The sequence below is a fragment of the Lutra lutra genome, chromosome 10 (genome assembly GCF_902655055.1).
Source record: "Lutra lutra chromosome 10, mLutLut1.2, whole genome shotgun sequence".
Lineage (NCBI taxonomy): Eukaryota > Metazoa > Chordata > Mammalia > Carnivora > Mustelidae > Lutra > Lutra lutra.
In genome coordinates this window covers 63,311,473-63,327,665 of record NC_062287.1, presented here as the reverse complement: position 1 = coordinate 63,327,665, position 16,193 = coordinate 63,311,473, and the positions used below count along the sequence as shown (strand labels likewise).

General features: G+C 48.7%; 1 protein-coding gene across 20 annotated transcripts in view; it reads right to left on the bottom strand.

The window, feature by feature from the left end:
- PPFIBP2 (PPFIA binding protein 2) overlaps positions 1-16,193 on the bottom strand; it is a 149,877-nt gene that overhangs the window by 3,236 nt on the left and 130,448 nt on the right. For 16 of the 20 annotated variants that reach the window (XM_047691312.1, XM_047691306.1, XM_047691307.1 and 13 more), the window contains 11 exons: positions 15,049-15,187; positions 13,844-13,876; positions 13,284-13,425; positions 12,527-12,655; positions 5,242-5,392; positions 4,825-4,936; positions 4,503-4,591; positions 4,081-4,203; positions 2,773-2,898; positions 1,886-2,074; positions 620-796 (listed from right to left, as the gene is read on the bottom strand). In XM_047691312.1, coding sequence (XP_047547268.1) covers positions 620-796; positions 1,886-2,074; positions 2,773-2,898; positions 4,081-4,203; positions 4,503-4,591; positions 4,825-4,936; positions 5,242-5,392; positions 12,527-12,655; positions 13,284-13,425; positions 13,844-13,876; positions 15,049-15,187 — 1,410 coding nt within the window. Of the gene's footprint in view, positions 1-73; positions 797-1,885; positions 2,075-2,772; positions 2,899-4,080; positions 4,204-4,502; positions 4,592-4,824; positions 4,937-5,241; positions 5,393-12,526; positions 12,656-13,283; positions 13,426-13,843; positions 13,877-15,048; positions 15,188-16,193 lie in introns of those variants that run through there. The other 4 variants (XM_047691299.1, XM_047691300.1, XM_047691311.1 and 1 more) reach the window with 2 other exon arrangements.

The window sequence follows — 16,193 nt, the reverse complement described above, 5'->3', positions numbered from 1 at the left end:
CAGGACTCCATCTCCAGCTTTGCCCAGCTCTCTTCCCCACCCAGTGAGGTTAAAGATATGCAGTACTGTTGGCTTTTTACATAAATACTGTCTTTATTACCAGAAAGAAGCGACCACCCATGTGGGTAAGGCACAACACAGTGATGCAGTCACTGCCGTCCCTGGGGTCTCAGCCGCGACTCTGTGGCCACAGGCCTAAGGCACTTGACACTGGCCCCCACTGGAAGCCCAGAAGAGGGGCCCAAGAGCTGAGCCTCTGGGGATCATCCGTGGTCTCGGGACCCGTGTCCAGGGTCATGTGTTTCCACCAGTGCTGAAGATGGCCACTAAGAGTTACTACAAATGTACAATCATCCTTGTGTCTTTCCTCCCGAGTCCATTTTGGCAAGAGTCCCCAAAGCCTGGCCCCTTAGCAAAAGTGCCACTCCATTACCCTGGCCACCCCCCAGAGTTCTGAGAGACACTGGCCGGGGGTACACAGCAGCTGGAATGTTCTCTGTGAGGCATGCACAGGGCGGGGGGTAAGGCGCAGCTCTGTGGGGACACACGCGATGTTACGGTGAAGCTCTCAGGGTGCACAGACAGGACGGTAACAAGGCCATCAGCGAATCTGTCCCACCTGGTCCAGCCCATCCATTTCAGGGCCATCGAGGGGGCTGAGGCCCCGGTAGCCACTGTAGGCCCTCTGACTGTCACCAGCACCATCAGTGGGCTCCATGGGGCAAATGTAGTCCGTCGACTCATCGAATTTCTTTTTTCTTATGTTGCCAAAATGCGAAAATCCTAGTTTCCTTGGCTAAAACACAATAAATGCATGATTAGGAGAAGGGGATTATCAAGTCAGGGTGCAGACAGGACTCAAAATATAAGGAGGAAAGGAAGAAGCTAAACAACTTCTGGGAAAATTCTCAACACAGCAGAGCTCCTGGCTAGGGAGAGGCCGATAGGTAAATAATCTTGAGCAAGGAGAGAGAATCTTGCTCCTCCAAGACTGTGTGACTTGAAAAACTCAAGTCCTGTTGGCCCACGAGTGACATTCTACCTTCCCCAGGGGTAACTGGAGGAACTGCCTCACAGAGAGGCGGCCTCTATGGCCTGCAGTGCCTCGTGCCCCGGGGAGGCCGCATGGACAGCCCTAGGCGGCCCCTCCTGCTTGTTCTAGCTTCCTGCGGTACCCTATCTGATGGTCTCCCCCAGACACACGTGCAGCCCTGCTCCCTTGGAGACGGCAGTCCGTGCATGAACTGTAGCTAGACCTGGGCATCACCGTGCTGCTGGGGACATGCCCTCCAGAGGTGTGGGCCTGCAGTCTGAGGAGGACATGGTCTGAGGACAGTGTGGTTCAGGCAGTTTCTCACAGGCTCTGTGGGATTCAGAGAGCCCCAGGGTGTGCTGCTGGTGCTTATATGACCTTGGGACCCCTGGACAGCTGTGTACTGGCCACGTCCCAGCACCAGGCCATCGGAGCACTGTGCTGGCAGGACAGTTCTGAGGAAGACACCTCCCTGCCCCCCCACCGCCCCTCGCCATGACACTGGCCCAGAGATGAGCCTGACTGAATGGAACACAGAATCATGAACTCATCGGCTTGCAAGATGAGTCAAGGCATCCCTGGGATTGAGGACAAGCACTAGCTGGCTGAGAGCAGATGCTTCCTGGACATGGTGTGTGCGCACAGAAAACTCTACTCTCTTCCTTGGACTCAGGTACAGCAGGAACTGAACTAATAAAACAGACGAGGAGACCAAAGCTCAGAGGACAGGACCTGAGAGAGCCTCCTCATCCGTGTGCCCCAGGCCCCTGCCAGTTTGGCTCCGGGCACCCGGCCCGCTGCAGTACAACACAAGTGCTAGAAGGCAGGCCCCTCAAGGGCCCAGCAACTCACCCGGACTTTGGCTGTGGTGGTCAGTGGTGTGTACGCTGGTGAGGCCATTTTCTCTCGCTTTTCCTGCTCAGCCTCGGGACCAATCAGGGCATTGAATTTGGTGGTCAGGTGGCGTCTGAGGAGCGTCTTTTGTGGTGGAATATTGAGAAGCATAGCTAGGGTGTCCCCAGTGAAGCGTGGCTCCAGGATCTAAGAAACAAACACAGACAGAACCGCCCAGCAATGACTATAGATGGCTCTAGGAGGGGACATGGAAAAACAGGCCCTCATGGGCTGGGGGGTGTCTCCAGAGAGGAGTTGGAGCTCATCTGCTCATCCTGTATGCCGCTCCCCTCGGTTAGCCTGGCACAGGGCCTGGCTCGGAGAAGGGACTAACACACTGGGTGGCTGGCAGCCTCATTTTCACAGACCAGCAGAGCACAGTTGCTTCTTAGATAAGCCTGTCTCCCTGGGTCCGCTCTGCTCTGGAGGACGTCCAAACCACCCCTCCTTCATTACCCCACTGACTTTACCACTTGACAGATCTCAGGGACAATCACGACCATATTATGGCAAGCAGGAAGTTACACTGTGGTGGCCAACCCCTCACTCCCCAGCCACTGCGTTCCTCCAGGAGCAGGTGGAGATGCTGTGTTAAGGCCTGACTGATGCAACCGACTTGTCCTGGATCCCTCTGGATCTGGTGCTCCGGAAGTCCTTTCCAGAAACCATCTTGTTTCCATGAAGTATATTCATTCCCAACTGCAAATTATCAAATATTCTGAGATTTCAACTGATGCAAGGGCTGTCAATATTTTTACCAGGATTTATGTCTAGCCGTGAAAAAACTGGGTTCTGACTACCCCAGTTTACATGACACAGCTGGGCTAGTCTAAAGAGCCACTCACGATGAGGCCTCCATGGACACCACTCCCACGAAGGTTGGGTGCGTACTCTGCCAGGTCCACGGATCGCAACCATTCCATCACCCTGTGGTTGGACCACTGCACAACTTCTGAAGGAGAAAGGTTACTCTGCGAGAGGGAGAGGAAGAAAGTTAGGTCTAACAGGCCCTACCTGTGGCCCCCTGTGGGACCAGCCCCTGTGAACAAGCCTGCCTCAGATGCCTGACCAGAAGACAGCCCTCATGCCCACGGAGCTAGGCAGCCAGCCCAGCGACCCAAGAGCCTTCTTGGTTTCCAAGAGAGAGAGTTCTCACAGAGTCTTGCAAGATCTTTCACACTGAAATCTTTGATTCCAGAACCCTAATTGTGACTCCCTAATTCTCTGGTTGGGACTGGTAAATGAAGGCACAGAGTCATTCATTCAGTGACTCAACAGAACTTGAAAGAGGACTATCGTTTACAAGTCACGTGTTTTACAGACAAAAGATCTCCTGGGAGCAGCCAAATGTTTTAAGACACTTAGGCCTAAGTGGTATCTTAGGCTTCAAAATGCTCAGCACTGTGCCTGACACACAGAAGGCATTCAAAACTTATTTGCTGAATAGGGAAAACATGAGACAGAAGGCAGAGGTAGGAGTTTTTGATCCCTCAGGAAGAGGAGTTACTCTTATAACACGGGTACACTCAGTTCCCAGGAGTACAGGAGATGGGGTGTGATGGACAAGCCTTTAGCTTCAGGGCGCAACAAGAGCTCTGTGGCCTGCAGAACATGACCAGGCACTTCTCCACGACATGAGCTGCAGTGTTTACCTAGGCTCGCTCTTCTCTAGCAAAACCTGCTCACCACCCCCTGTGCACCTGGGACTAGAGGTCAGCTAACTGTGTAGCTACAAGTAGGGAGATCGGAAATGTCTGGTTCCTTAGGGGCTCTTCTCCCCTCTGTCCACTTTGACCCCATCTTCCCATTTTGCTTTCCCCTCCTTCTCCTTTGCACCACTTGTTCATCATCTTTGGTCACTGTGATGGCTTTAAAGACTTGTTGTTACTGCCTCTGGCCCTGAACACCGGTCTCCCTGAGAGCGGTGGGAACTTAGAGGCCCAGTGTTTGTTGTGAGGCACAAAATGCAGGCAACAGGGGGTGTCTGGGGGCACCATTTAAGCAGCAGCAAGGGAAAGAATCACAAGCAACCTGGTTCAGAACACAGACACATTGTTCTGAGGCCATTCTTGTTTTGTCACACCTAACCTTGCAGGTGTCCAGACACACGGCTACCAGGCTAGGTCCCCGGATAGGTACGGTCCTGTCCTCACCTCATCAGCTGGCCGCCGGTGCAGGCAGTGGGGGTTGAACTTGTTGACGTGAAGCACATGAATGGCACATTTGATGCTGAGATGATGCAGTTGGCTGGTGACTTTTAAGAAGAGGAGATCATTCTGGAAAAGTTTTGGTTGATAAGCCAGCGTTTCCAAGGTGACTGAGACCCTTCAGGTTCCTTCCCAGACCACACACAGACAAGTCTACCACATCTTAGAAAGTGCACAATGGACACCCCAGCAGCTTCTCTTAGCTCAATGGTTGTGCTACCTTGGACCTCTTGTGTGACCAACAATACTATTTAAACACCTTAAGAAAAGAGGGATGAGGTGAAAGCAAGTTTAGAATAAGCACCAGGGGGATAGCTGGGCTGAGTGCTCACAGAGACCATGGAAACCCTGAAAGGGAAAATCCTCACCACAGTTAGGTACTGTAGCATTCGCCCATCGACTCTGGACTCATGGAACTGGTCTTTGTATTGTGGTAAGCCAATATCGTCAAGCCAACCTACAGAAACCAGAAGAAACAGGTGTGCTCGGGCTCATAAGAATGGGAGACTGTGAATGCAGGTAAAAAGCAACGAACGATCATCTTGCAGGTCCATCTGGATTCCCCGTAAGGAACTCACTCCCCCATCTGCCTTTCCCAAGGACAGACAGTCCTGGAGGCATGCATTCCCAGCACAGGCTGTTTACCCTCGGGAGCTGCCAGGGACATGTATGCACACTGCCTGTCCTTACGTGTCACCCAGATGTGGTCCAGCAGGGCCGACTTCTCCTCCTGCTTGGTGTTGATGGCTTTCACGGCCAAAATCAGCTTCTTCCTGTGCAGAGGCTGCTTAATCCCCAACTCCTGAAAGTGAAAGACACAGACAGATGTGAACTTCCGGCTGGCAGCTTGGCCCTCAGAGGGCGCCATGTCTGGGAAGAGATGGGGGTGTGTGTGGCAGCAGATACAGGCACAGTGCCCTGTAATCGACATGCAGTCACAGAGGACATCTTGGCCTCGTCCCCTGCCCCCCACCGTGTGTGTGTGTGTGTGTGTGTGTGTGTGTGTGTGTGTGTGTGTAAGGGCAGGAAGGAAGAGTGGGGGCCTCACCGCCCCAGATACTGGTTTGAGGACAAAGGGGAACCTCCTTCCCGGGGCTCAGCTCTTACCTTTTCCATGTCCTGAGGGGTAGCTGACAGTAAAGTGTGGCCAGAAGTCACCCACTGCCGGGCGAAGATCACGTACTGGCCCAGGCCGAAGTCCTCCAGCCACGTGCACACGCGCTCCGTGCTCCATTGGGCAAAGGGGGCGCCAGCGTCACTGGGGGACAAGAGAATAGCAGGGCCCTGTTAGTGGGAGAGCCTGAGGCTGCATCTGAGCACAGCAGAGCCTCAGAGAAAAGGCAACCGTGTTTTAAATAATCCTAATCATGGGATCAAGCTGCACGAAATTCCATGACAATACTCATCTTTAGTGGACTCCAGAGTTTCCTGTGGTAACACCTGGTGTGAGCTTTGAGTCTGCAGGGACTGTGAGCACAAGCCAGGCATACGGTCCTCAGGAGGCCGTGTATGTGGGTCATCTGTCCACTGACGAGGGACACGAGCTACAAGCCCAGAATTGTGTCCCGTTACGAGGGTAATCAGATTTTTATGGGCCAACACTGTCTTAAGGGAAATGCTTAGAAAACTAGGAAAAGGGGGTTAGTTCTCTAACATTAAAAAAAAAAAAATCTTCTAAACAGCGAATGCCTTATTAATGAGACACTAGAGACATTCACATTAAAGTCAATAAAGAGTATTTTTAATCAGAACTAAGAACACGGGTCTGAGAGTGCGGCCAGTATAAGAAGGGAGAAGAAGGATAGAAGGTAAAAGTAAAAGACAGCTACTCTTTTCAGATGATGGGCCTGCCCCACCTGGAGAACCCAAATGAGCCCAGTAAGGGGGTTCCTCATAAAACACGCAAGTCAGGGGCGCCTGGGTGGCTCAGTGGGTTAAGCCGCTGCCTTCGGCTCAGGTCATGATCTCAGGGTCCTGGGATCGAGCCCCACATCGGGCTCTCTGCTCGGCAGGGAGCCTGCTTCCTCCTCTCTCTCTACCTGCCTCTCTGCCTCTCTCTCTGTCAAATAAATAAATAAAATCTTAAAAAAAAAAAAAGAATGTAAATGTTTAAAAAAAAACACGCAAGTCATATTTATATGACTTACAAAATCAGTAGCACATATACTAACATTTTTGTTGAAAAATTTTAAGAATCCGATTCACGGCAACCAGAATTATAAAATGTCTAGGAGCTGCTTTCTCAAGCAATGCCCAAGTCATATGTATGTGTGTGTGGGGATGGGAGCAGAGCAGGGGGAGGTGGTGACGATTACCCTCAACTGAGCAACATCAAGTCATGAATAAATCAAGGGCTAGATCATGTTCCCAGACAGGATGACTGGGAATTACAAAGCCATCAGTTCTTAAAGACATCAATTTTTCATTTAAGTGTGAATATAATGGCACACTCGAAACCTCCATGGAGTCTGGGGTGGGGAAGGCTGGCAAAGCAACTTTATGTTCATTTGAAGAAAAACCAACCAGGATTTATGGAATGTAGAAAACTAGATAATCTGTAAGGTTCCTTCCAACAAAGTACCCCTAACATGCTAGTTAAAAAATTGTTTTTGGCGGGTGGGGGGGTGCCTTGGTGGCTCAGTGGGTTAAGCATCTACCTTCAGCTCAGGTCATGATCCCAGCGTCCTGGGATCAAGCCCTGCATCAGGTTCCCTGCTCAGTGGGGATTTTGTTTCTCCCTCCCTCTCTGACCCTCACACACACTGCCCCCTGCCCTGGCTTTTGCATACTGGCTCAGTCTCTCGCTCTCAAATAAATAAATAAAATATTTTTAAAAATTTGTTTGGGAATGCCTGGTTGAGTTGTTCTTAAGGTAACAGAGTTAAAACACCAGAACAACAAGAAAGCATGGTTCTAACACTGATCTCTACCTCTGAAACCAATAATACATTATATATTAATTAATTGCATTTAAACTAAAAAATAAGTGAATAAAATGTTAAGTGACTAGAATCATAAAAATTAATTAAAAATAAAAACAATTCAATATTAAAAAAAAGAAAAGAAAAAGAAAGCATGATTCTAGGTGTCCTGGGGTAAGTGCTGGCCACTTGGAGTAATGAGATCCAGGTTCTGGGAGAACTTGTAAAATTTGGAGGGACTGCTTTAAGAAAAGTACAAAATCTGAATATGGAATTAGGAACAAATAATTTATTTAGAATGAGAAATCACAAAATGTTACAAGTTTAATCACACTGAAAACCATCACGAACTCCAGAAATATCTTGATTTTGTTATCTTTGTCAATGTATTCTATCATGTTAAATCACAAAATTTTCAGCTTTTTCCAGTGTGTTTAATATGATTCACTTCATATAAATAATAATCTAGGAACCTATTCACTATTTTTTTTTTCCTATTCAATATTTTTGTTTGGAATTTATCTTTTGCTTTTAATGAATTACTGCTTTTGGTCTGATCTGGAATTTTTTTATTTATTCTTTTTTTTTTTGAGACATTGGTTTTTTTTTAATCAAGCAATTAACATATGTGTATTATTAGTGTCAGAGGTAGAGTCCAGTGATTCATCTGTTGTCTATAACACCCAGTGCTCATTATATCCCATGCCCTCTTTAATGTCCATCACCCAGTCACCCCATCCCCCCCCATTTCCCCTCCAGCAACCTGTTTATTTCCTATAGTTAAAAGTTTCTTATTGTTTGTCTACTCTTTTGTTTTTAAGATTTATTTATCTGAGGGGGGAAGGGGTTGGGGAGAGAGAAAGAGAGAGAATGAGTTGGGAGGACAGAGGAAGAGGGAGAAGCAGACTCTCCACTAAGCAGAGAGCCGGATGTGGGGCTTGATCCCAGCACCCTGAGGTCATGACCTGAGCTAGAGGCAGGCACTTGACTGTGTTACTCAGACACCCCAGTTTGTCTTAATGCCAGAATACTTTCAGTTTCAAATGTTCATTTTGTCACTTTTATTTCACATTCTATTAGCTTTTGATTTCACTTCATTTCTTACTTCTGGAAATTGGTAAAAATACATATTCAATTTATCAGAGGGGTATTTCAGTTCTGAATGAAAAATGTGCTTCTGAGATCATAATTTGAAAACCTCGCTCTTCTACACCTTTTCAAGAGTTCTAGAGCTCCAGTGCTCATCTTCAACAGAATTTCCATGCCCTTCTTTGTAAACGGTCTCCACCCTCCTCCACCAGTGTTGTTCCCACAGTGGCAGACCCTGCTTCTCCACCTGCCTGCCCCTACTAGGTTCTCAGTTTTGGGGTCTCCCAGGGCTATCGCTGAACAGGCAACGAAGCAATTCAGAGAGGATAGAGAAGGTACCTTCCAGGCACAGCCAAACCACTTGCTTTACTGACATGTTCCAAAACATCTTCCCAAATTGTGGTTAAAGTGATGTAAGAGATTATCAGATGTGCCATCCCCATGAACGAGGGACAGCACATGGTGCATTTATAACTGTATACACGTCATCAGTCAGTGCACTTCTGACTAGGAAGAACTTCTGTTTTGACGAAGCATCCATGAGAAGCAAAGCCCTTGCCTGGGATTTCGCAGCCCTAATGATTGGGAAAAGTTTTCAAAGAACAGCTTCTGGTTTTATACATTTGAAATGTTTCTTTTCTACTGCCCCAGACTTCTGATAGCAAGAGCCAAAGGACACGTTCACACTGGGACGTGACCGCCAGCTCTGCATCTCTGTGTCAAAATGCCGGACAGATGGGCACACTGGGAAGTGGTGCAAACCCTGGGAGTGATTTTTACAGAGGACAGCTAGTTAACCAAACATGAAGTGACCGCACACCATGGATGCACACCCCAACAAATCCAAGCTAAATGGAAACCCGGAACTCAACTCCCCCTTGGCAAGATCCCCCAAATGCCCATGGTGCTCCAGTATCATCTGACAGAAGGCAGTGTGTAGATGAAGGGAAGTCTGCAGTGAACAGTCAGCAGTCAAAAACTGCTTAGATTAAAATACCTGACTTGGGAAAGTTTTGCAAAACACATGGCTTTGTTGGCACATTGATGGGACTCTCTCCATATCCTAGAAGACACCTGGGTGCAAGCAAAGGACCCTGAAGCTTAGACTTGCTCACATTGAGGGTACACCTGACGCCATGAATATGGGAGAAAGGCAGGAAGAGAGTCTGACCAGAGCCCCTCATAAAGGTACAGTCCCAAAGGGCAGCAGACTCAGGAGGCCAGCTTAGGAATCCTCGCTGCACGGAGATGAGATACAGCCATGGGATTGAGTCTGCCTGACTTCAACATTATACACTGCTGCTTTCTCTTGGAAAAACAAAAATACCTCTCACCACATACCAAAATAAATCCCCAAACGGAGGATTCAGACACAGCTTTAAAAAAATCATTGAAAAAATTAAACATGAACAAAACCACAAAAGTTCATGAACTTCATTATACATAAACATAAAAATTCCATATGTCGAAGTGTCACAAAATAAAGTTCTGTAACAAGCCTAAAACACAATTTATCACCATTACTAGACATAGCTTCATGTCTTAATACACAGAGAGCAGACAGAAGTCTGTAAGACAGACAGTAACAAAAATGGGCAAAAAATGCAGACAATTCACAAAAAGTAAAATGACAAACATCTGCAAACTAAATTAACAATAAAATGTAATTTTTTGTGAGTGTGACAGGCACTCTGCGAGCAGTGCTGACTGGAATATAAATCAGGAAAACTTAATAGGAGAGAAGAAAAAACATAATAATATTTATTCTTCTATAACCTCAGAGAAGAGTCCTAGGAAATGTCATTATCAAATACTATTATTTTAGCATAATTTTTAAAAGTTTACTTATTTATTTATTTGACAGAGAGAGACACAGCGAGAGAGGGAATACAAGCAGGGGGAGTGGAGGAGGGAGGAAGCAGGCTTCCCGCTGAGCAGGGAGCCTGATGTGGTGCTGGATCCCAGGACCCTGGGATCATGACCCGAGCCAAAGGCAGAAGCTTAACCAGCCAGGTGCCCCACAAATATGATTATTTTAAAAAGAAATATTTCATTAGAATAAAAAAAAAGACTGGGGCTGGAGACTTTCTGTAACCAAGTACTTTTCCTACAGGGATATTGGTGATGAGACTTTTTTTTTTTTAAGATTTTATCTTGTTTATTTATTATCTTATTTATTTGACACAGATAGAGAGAGAGAGCATGGAAGGGAGGGGCAGAGGGAGAAGCTGACTCTCTGCTAAGCAGGGAGCCCGACATGGGGCTCAATCCCAGGCCCCTGAGATCATGACCTGAGCTGAAGGCAGACATTTAACTGACTGAGCCACCCAGGCTACCCCAGTGATGAGACTTTTTAAGGCTATACCTAAACATCTATAAATACCAGAAGCCATTAGTTTATATTAAATTTCCGCTGACAAGTAAGAAAAGTCATTCTTTTCCACCAGTGAATGCAAGGCCTTACCACAAGCACTGTTAGCATAAATGCAGCAATCTCCTTAGGGCGTCCTCTTCCCCTTTCTCATCCTTATTATGGTTAACAAAGCACAAAAACATTCACAGCAACCAGCCCTGTGGCTGGAAGCAGTTTTTCCTTCAGCAGAGAAGTTCCTGACTTTGGTTACCCCATCCTGAAATGGCTGACAGAAGATAAAAGGGCCTCCTAACCATGCGGTCGGCACTAAGAAAAAATGCTGAAGGGTCTTAGAGAAAGTTCTTATAGCCCTGCCAGTGAATCAACGCTAAAGAAATCGCCAGAATTGGAGCTGAGGTTAATCATGCAAGCTGACTGTAGACTTTTTTCATCTCTGAAAAATCAGAAACATTTGCGTCTAAATTTAAAAAACTGCTAGGAAATTAGAGCGTCCTTGTGGAATACATAAGCTTTCTTTGGCTGGCTTTTTTACTGGCTCTGAATGGGTCTCTGCCTTCTCTTGCCTCCAAAAGCTACCACTCACCAAGCATTTACACCTGTAACACCAATGCCTTGGCTGGCAGGTACACAAGTGCACACACCCTCACATCTCCCTGCACGGCACCTGGAAAACACGTCTGTCGACACCCATCAAAGTGCAAGTGGATCTGGGGAGGCCCTCGTCTCACACCCGAGCCAACCGGGAAAGCTTAGAAAGCTGGGGCTGGCTGGGTGGGGAAGAGAAGGGTGTGTCCGTGGGTTCCCTTTCTCAGGGCAGTGGGGGCGGAAGGGTGGGGGTGAGGTCCGCCAACAATAGGCTGCTTTAGGGAAACGTGCTTCTCTCCTCTCGATTGTACTGTTTCTGAGGATTGGTATTTGAACTGTGCATGTCTTACTCACTACCCGCTCCTGGCACAGGTAGATAGCAATCTCAGAGGAATTAAATAGGAGAGTTAAACATTACTTTTCACTGTTGGGTTAGATTTTAAGTGTCACAATGCAATCCTGAGGAAGGTGCTCAGAAGCCTGACCTTGGCTGAGTAACTCAGACTTCAGGAGATAGTTACTAGAGATAATATTTTGTAGAAACTGTCTGATGGGAACAGGGGATCAGAGGATATGGAAAGGGATTTTCCTAAAGCTCCGGCGTACTGTTCTGCCTGGGCAGGCCTGAGGAAAGGGGACAGAGCTACTCACTGGAGAGTGTCTACCAGGGCCGTCCAGGTCAAACCAGGAACTGGAGGAACCCCAGCACAGCCAGGGCAAACCAAGAAAGTTTAGTTTCTTTTCACACTTTTTTGTTTGGGCATGATGGGAGACTCCTGCAAAAGTAGGTAGTTCCTGTGGAACACACTGTCTGCCACCCCCTTTAGCTAACACCCTTCAGCAAAGCTTGGGGCCTTGTCTTAGGAGGCATAATGGCAACGCGGCCTGCTCGGGTGGCGGGGGACAATGCCCTTTCTCAACGTTTACCGGAGGAGGTCGACCCACGAGTGGCAGACTGCTGATGCTTAGGTTAGATGAGCAGCAGCGATGCGATCCTTCTAAGAACTTTAATAAACTTCCTTTGATTCCTCACTTCACAAATGAGGAAACTCATTTGTTGAGGCTCAGAGAGGTGACAGAACTTGCTTTAAGGCTCGCCGCTAGGAGTGGCTGAGTGGACATTCCAAGTCGGGTCTGTGGTTCCATAATCTGTGCCCCAAAGGTCGCCCCAGAGTTTCTCAATCTCGCACGCCAAGGCCCCAAGGCTAATGAATCACACACATGCAGAGCTGCTGAGGGTCCAGCACCCACGGCGGCTTGGAGGGGCCCTCTTGCCTTTACCTCAGTATGTCTGTAAAGCATGAACAATGTCTGCTTGCGCCAAGTGGGAAACAGGGAGAAGCTCTGCCTTCTGTCTTGGCAGCATTCGGCCCCTTGGCCAAGACCTCACAGTTCTCTGTTGATGGACTGGAGGGAGCCTTACCATTTCTGACCCTTGGGGTCTCTGGTCCTAGATAGCCTTGGCCCTGCAGTTGCCCGGAGCCCACCTCGTCGAAACTCTGCCATCCCTGGGGCGTCGGTGTTGAAGTTCCCGGACTGAGTTCTTCGGATCCTGTGTGGAGAGGAGTCCGTGGAGAGTGTCAGGGGGCAGCTGGGGGCACGCAGGCAGGGCACCAGCCCCTATGCAGGGCCATGCCAGCTGGACGCCGGACTCTCCATGGCATTGCTGCCCAGGGCCTCCCGGAGATCAAGGATCATGGCCTGTGACAGCTCCCCAGACCCAAGCCTCGACTCTCATTCTGCCTCTGGGATTTGGGGCACACCCTGTGGGGTCCAAGTGAGGAAGTGATGCGGGGGAGGAGGCCCATATCTGCCCAGGGCCAGCAAGTCCTTCTTTAGACACAGACTGACCCCTTGGAAGGAAGAAGTTGGTCTCATGCATTGTCTCTCCCAAAGTACATGTGGTGAAAGCTGCAGAGAATGTGCTTGGGGATCATGGGAGGGAGTGATGCCGGGAACGAAGGGCAGATAAGGCAACAGCTACATTTACTATTCTCCTCCTCTGCGCCCTCGAAGAGAACTCCAATTCTTCCCTCTAACGGCCTTTCTGTTTCTAGTGCTGTTCCAACATCTAATTAAACAGGGGGCTATGTGGTTCTTTACCACATAGAATTTTGATTTCTAGATTTCTAGAAGAATTTTGATTCTAAGCAATGTAATTATGATCACCACCAACTTACTTTCCCCAGAACTTCCTGATGCCTTTGGGGCTCCGTTTACCATCTGGGGTCAGGGGAGACTGGGGACTTGAGTCAGTGCCCGAGGATGTGGATGAGAGATCGTTGGCCATGGCGGTGTCGTCCCAACCACTTTCTGTGTCTCCTGAGATGGAAAGAATGGAATGGTGTGTGAAGGACAGAAAGGAACATGACCTTCAAAACCTTGACCCCAGGCCAGGGCCATCCTTCAGTGGGACTGGGGAAGAGTTTGCTCTGCCTGCTGGGCAGAATGTCACACCTCCTTCTCAGAAACCAGTGGGGGCTCAGGCACACTCCAGGCTCTCTCTCTGAGGACTGGCCAGGTTAGTGTTCCAAACTGGGGTGAGCTAATGTTTTCAAGTCTAAAGGTTTGGGGGTCCAAGTACTGGCAGGTAACTTCAACAAGGAGCTTCCTCCTTCCCCCAAGGGAGATGCAGGGCTGCAGGCAGGAGGGGACGTGGCTGAATGTTCCAGAAGGGAGGGTGTCAGGGGAGGGACACAAGGGCATCTCACTCTCCACCTCACCTGGAAGGGTACAGTACCTAATACCGGGGCACTGACACTCCGGCCACGATCTCCAGCCAATCAAGAAGCAGAGAAGCCACATGAAGAAGCAAGAGAGGCCAAAGTCCAGCCCAACAGAGTTATAGGGAAGCAAAGAAATAAACAGAAGAGTCATCGAGCAAGAGAGAAAAACTCAAACAGAAAGAAAAATAATCCCATGAGAAAAGAAGGGTGGGAACAGTGACTGAACTTGGACCCCAGGGTCAGTGCGTTGAGAGGAGGTCTAATGCGAGGGGATCGGAGGGGATCGAATACTCTCAGGGCCACTCCCTGGCAGGCCGAGGCAGCCACACACGGGTAGGGAGAGGGAGGGAGAGTGGCAGGGGCTGACACACTGGGGCACATGCAGCCCCCATGTGGGCGCCAGGGCTCCCTCAGATCAGTCTAGAATGCCCTAAAGCTGTTGCGAGTCCAGAGTCTCAGGGTTACCAGGACAGACTATCTCAAGAGCTTGTCTGGAGTTCCTGCAGCCAGAGGCGGAACTGGCCAAGGGCAGAAGGCAACCCACGAGCTAGCTCAGAGAACTTACAGGGATGAGGAGGAGAGGAGGGAGGGCTCTGCAGGGACCAGAATGTTCCCTCCTACACTCCATTGACCTGTTGTTGAGGAAAGATGGCCTACTCTGCGTGAAAAGTAGTGAAGACCTCCATGGTTCCAGGTCCTAAGCACCAAAAGGGCACCTGTGGATGGATATCTTTGCCCATTAGCCACTCCATTTCCCTAAGGAAACACTTTCCCTTGGAAGAGCGCATAATATCATCTTACCAGTAATAGGGAGGCTGCAGGAGGAAGGCACAAGCGGGGGAGATATCAGGATGACAAAGGAGGAGGGAGGGAGGGACAGGAAGGATGCACTCAGGGGTCTAAGAGGGAAGGAACAGAGGAATGATGGAAAGACACGGAGGGCCAAGAGAGGAGGACTTGAAGAGGGCAAATGGGGTGGAGCAACTGTGGAAAGAAAGGGAGGGCTCACAGCCTGGGTTTCTGGCGCTCTACAGGGCTTACCAAAGGAAATAATGTACCCAGACAGGGAGCCATGGTCTCTTCCAGGGAGGCCACCCAGAAGGACACCTTTTCCCGTCCACCCACCTGACCATCCCCCAACTGTGGGCTGTGGCAGTGGGCACGGGACTTTTGCAATAACTGAAAGTGTGGCCGCCACCACTAGGGCCTGGACACTCACTCAGCCGCAGTAGGCTGCTCCCTGCAGGGATGGGCTGTGAGGCAGTGGCAGTTGACTTGGCAGCCTCTCCATTGGGTGTCGCTCCTGAAAGCTTCCCAGGTAACGTGGGGTATTTGTGCTCCACCAGGAAAGGGCTGTCCTGTTGGAAGGAGAGAGAGAGACATGTTCAAGCAACTTTATGGCTTCAGACTCAAACCCAGTTAGGAAATGTTTGGATGCACAGACAATTCAGCTTTCCAAAAGCCACGTGTCACTTAGCCCAACTCAAAGACCTTGCAAAGATGACTTAGTCCAGGAAAAGGGACCAGAGTCTGAGAAAGAAACTTGCCCAAGGGCCACACAATGAGACAGGGACAGAGTCAGGACCAAATCCGGGGCTGTTTGCAACTGACCCTAAATAGGAAGTGGAAGTGTCTGGCAAAGGGGGGCTTTGCCCTTTGGCTGGATGCTCGGACTTGCTATGAATTAACAGCCACCGATGATCCCTTGGGCACTTTAAATTAACAGACCCGAATTCTAGTAAAGGGTACAACTACTGCTTTAGTATATATATTTATGTAATACGTCATATGTAAGTTACATTTATATACTACAGTAACAGTTATCTTGAAAAACACCAGGTTAAGACAAAGTGAGAAGGGACATACACACTGGGGAGGTGACAAGAGCAAACACGCCGGTGGGGCGACACACCACCCATTCCCTTAGAACTTAGGATCCTGGTCAGCACAAGACTCAGCCCCAGTACAATGGGCCTGTGCACACACCCTAGCCAAAAAAAGGGTACCCCAAACAAGGTGACATAAAGGGAAAAGAACTGCACTTAGCTGGTCAGGACGGGCACAATACAGCCAGAGAAAAACAAATATCATAAGATTTCACTCCCATGTGGAATTTAAGAAATAAAACAAATGAACAAAGTGAAAAAGAGAACAAAAAACAGGATTTTCACTACAGAGAACAAATGGATGGTCACCAGAGGGGAGGTGGGTGGGGACGGGTGAAATAGGTGATGGGGTTAAGAGTGCAGTTATCACGAAAAGCACGAGTGACGTATAGAATTACTGAATTGCTATGTTGTAAACCTGAAACTAGTATAACACTGTCTGTTAACTACACTGCAATTTTTTTTTTTTTTTTTAAAG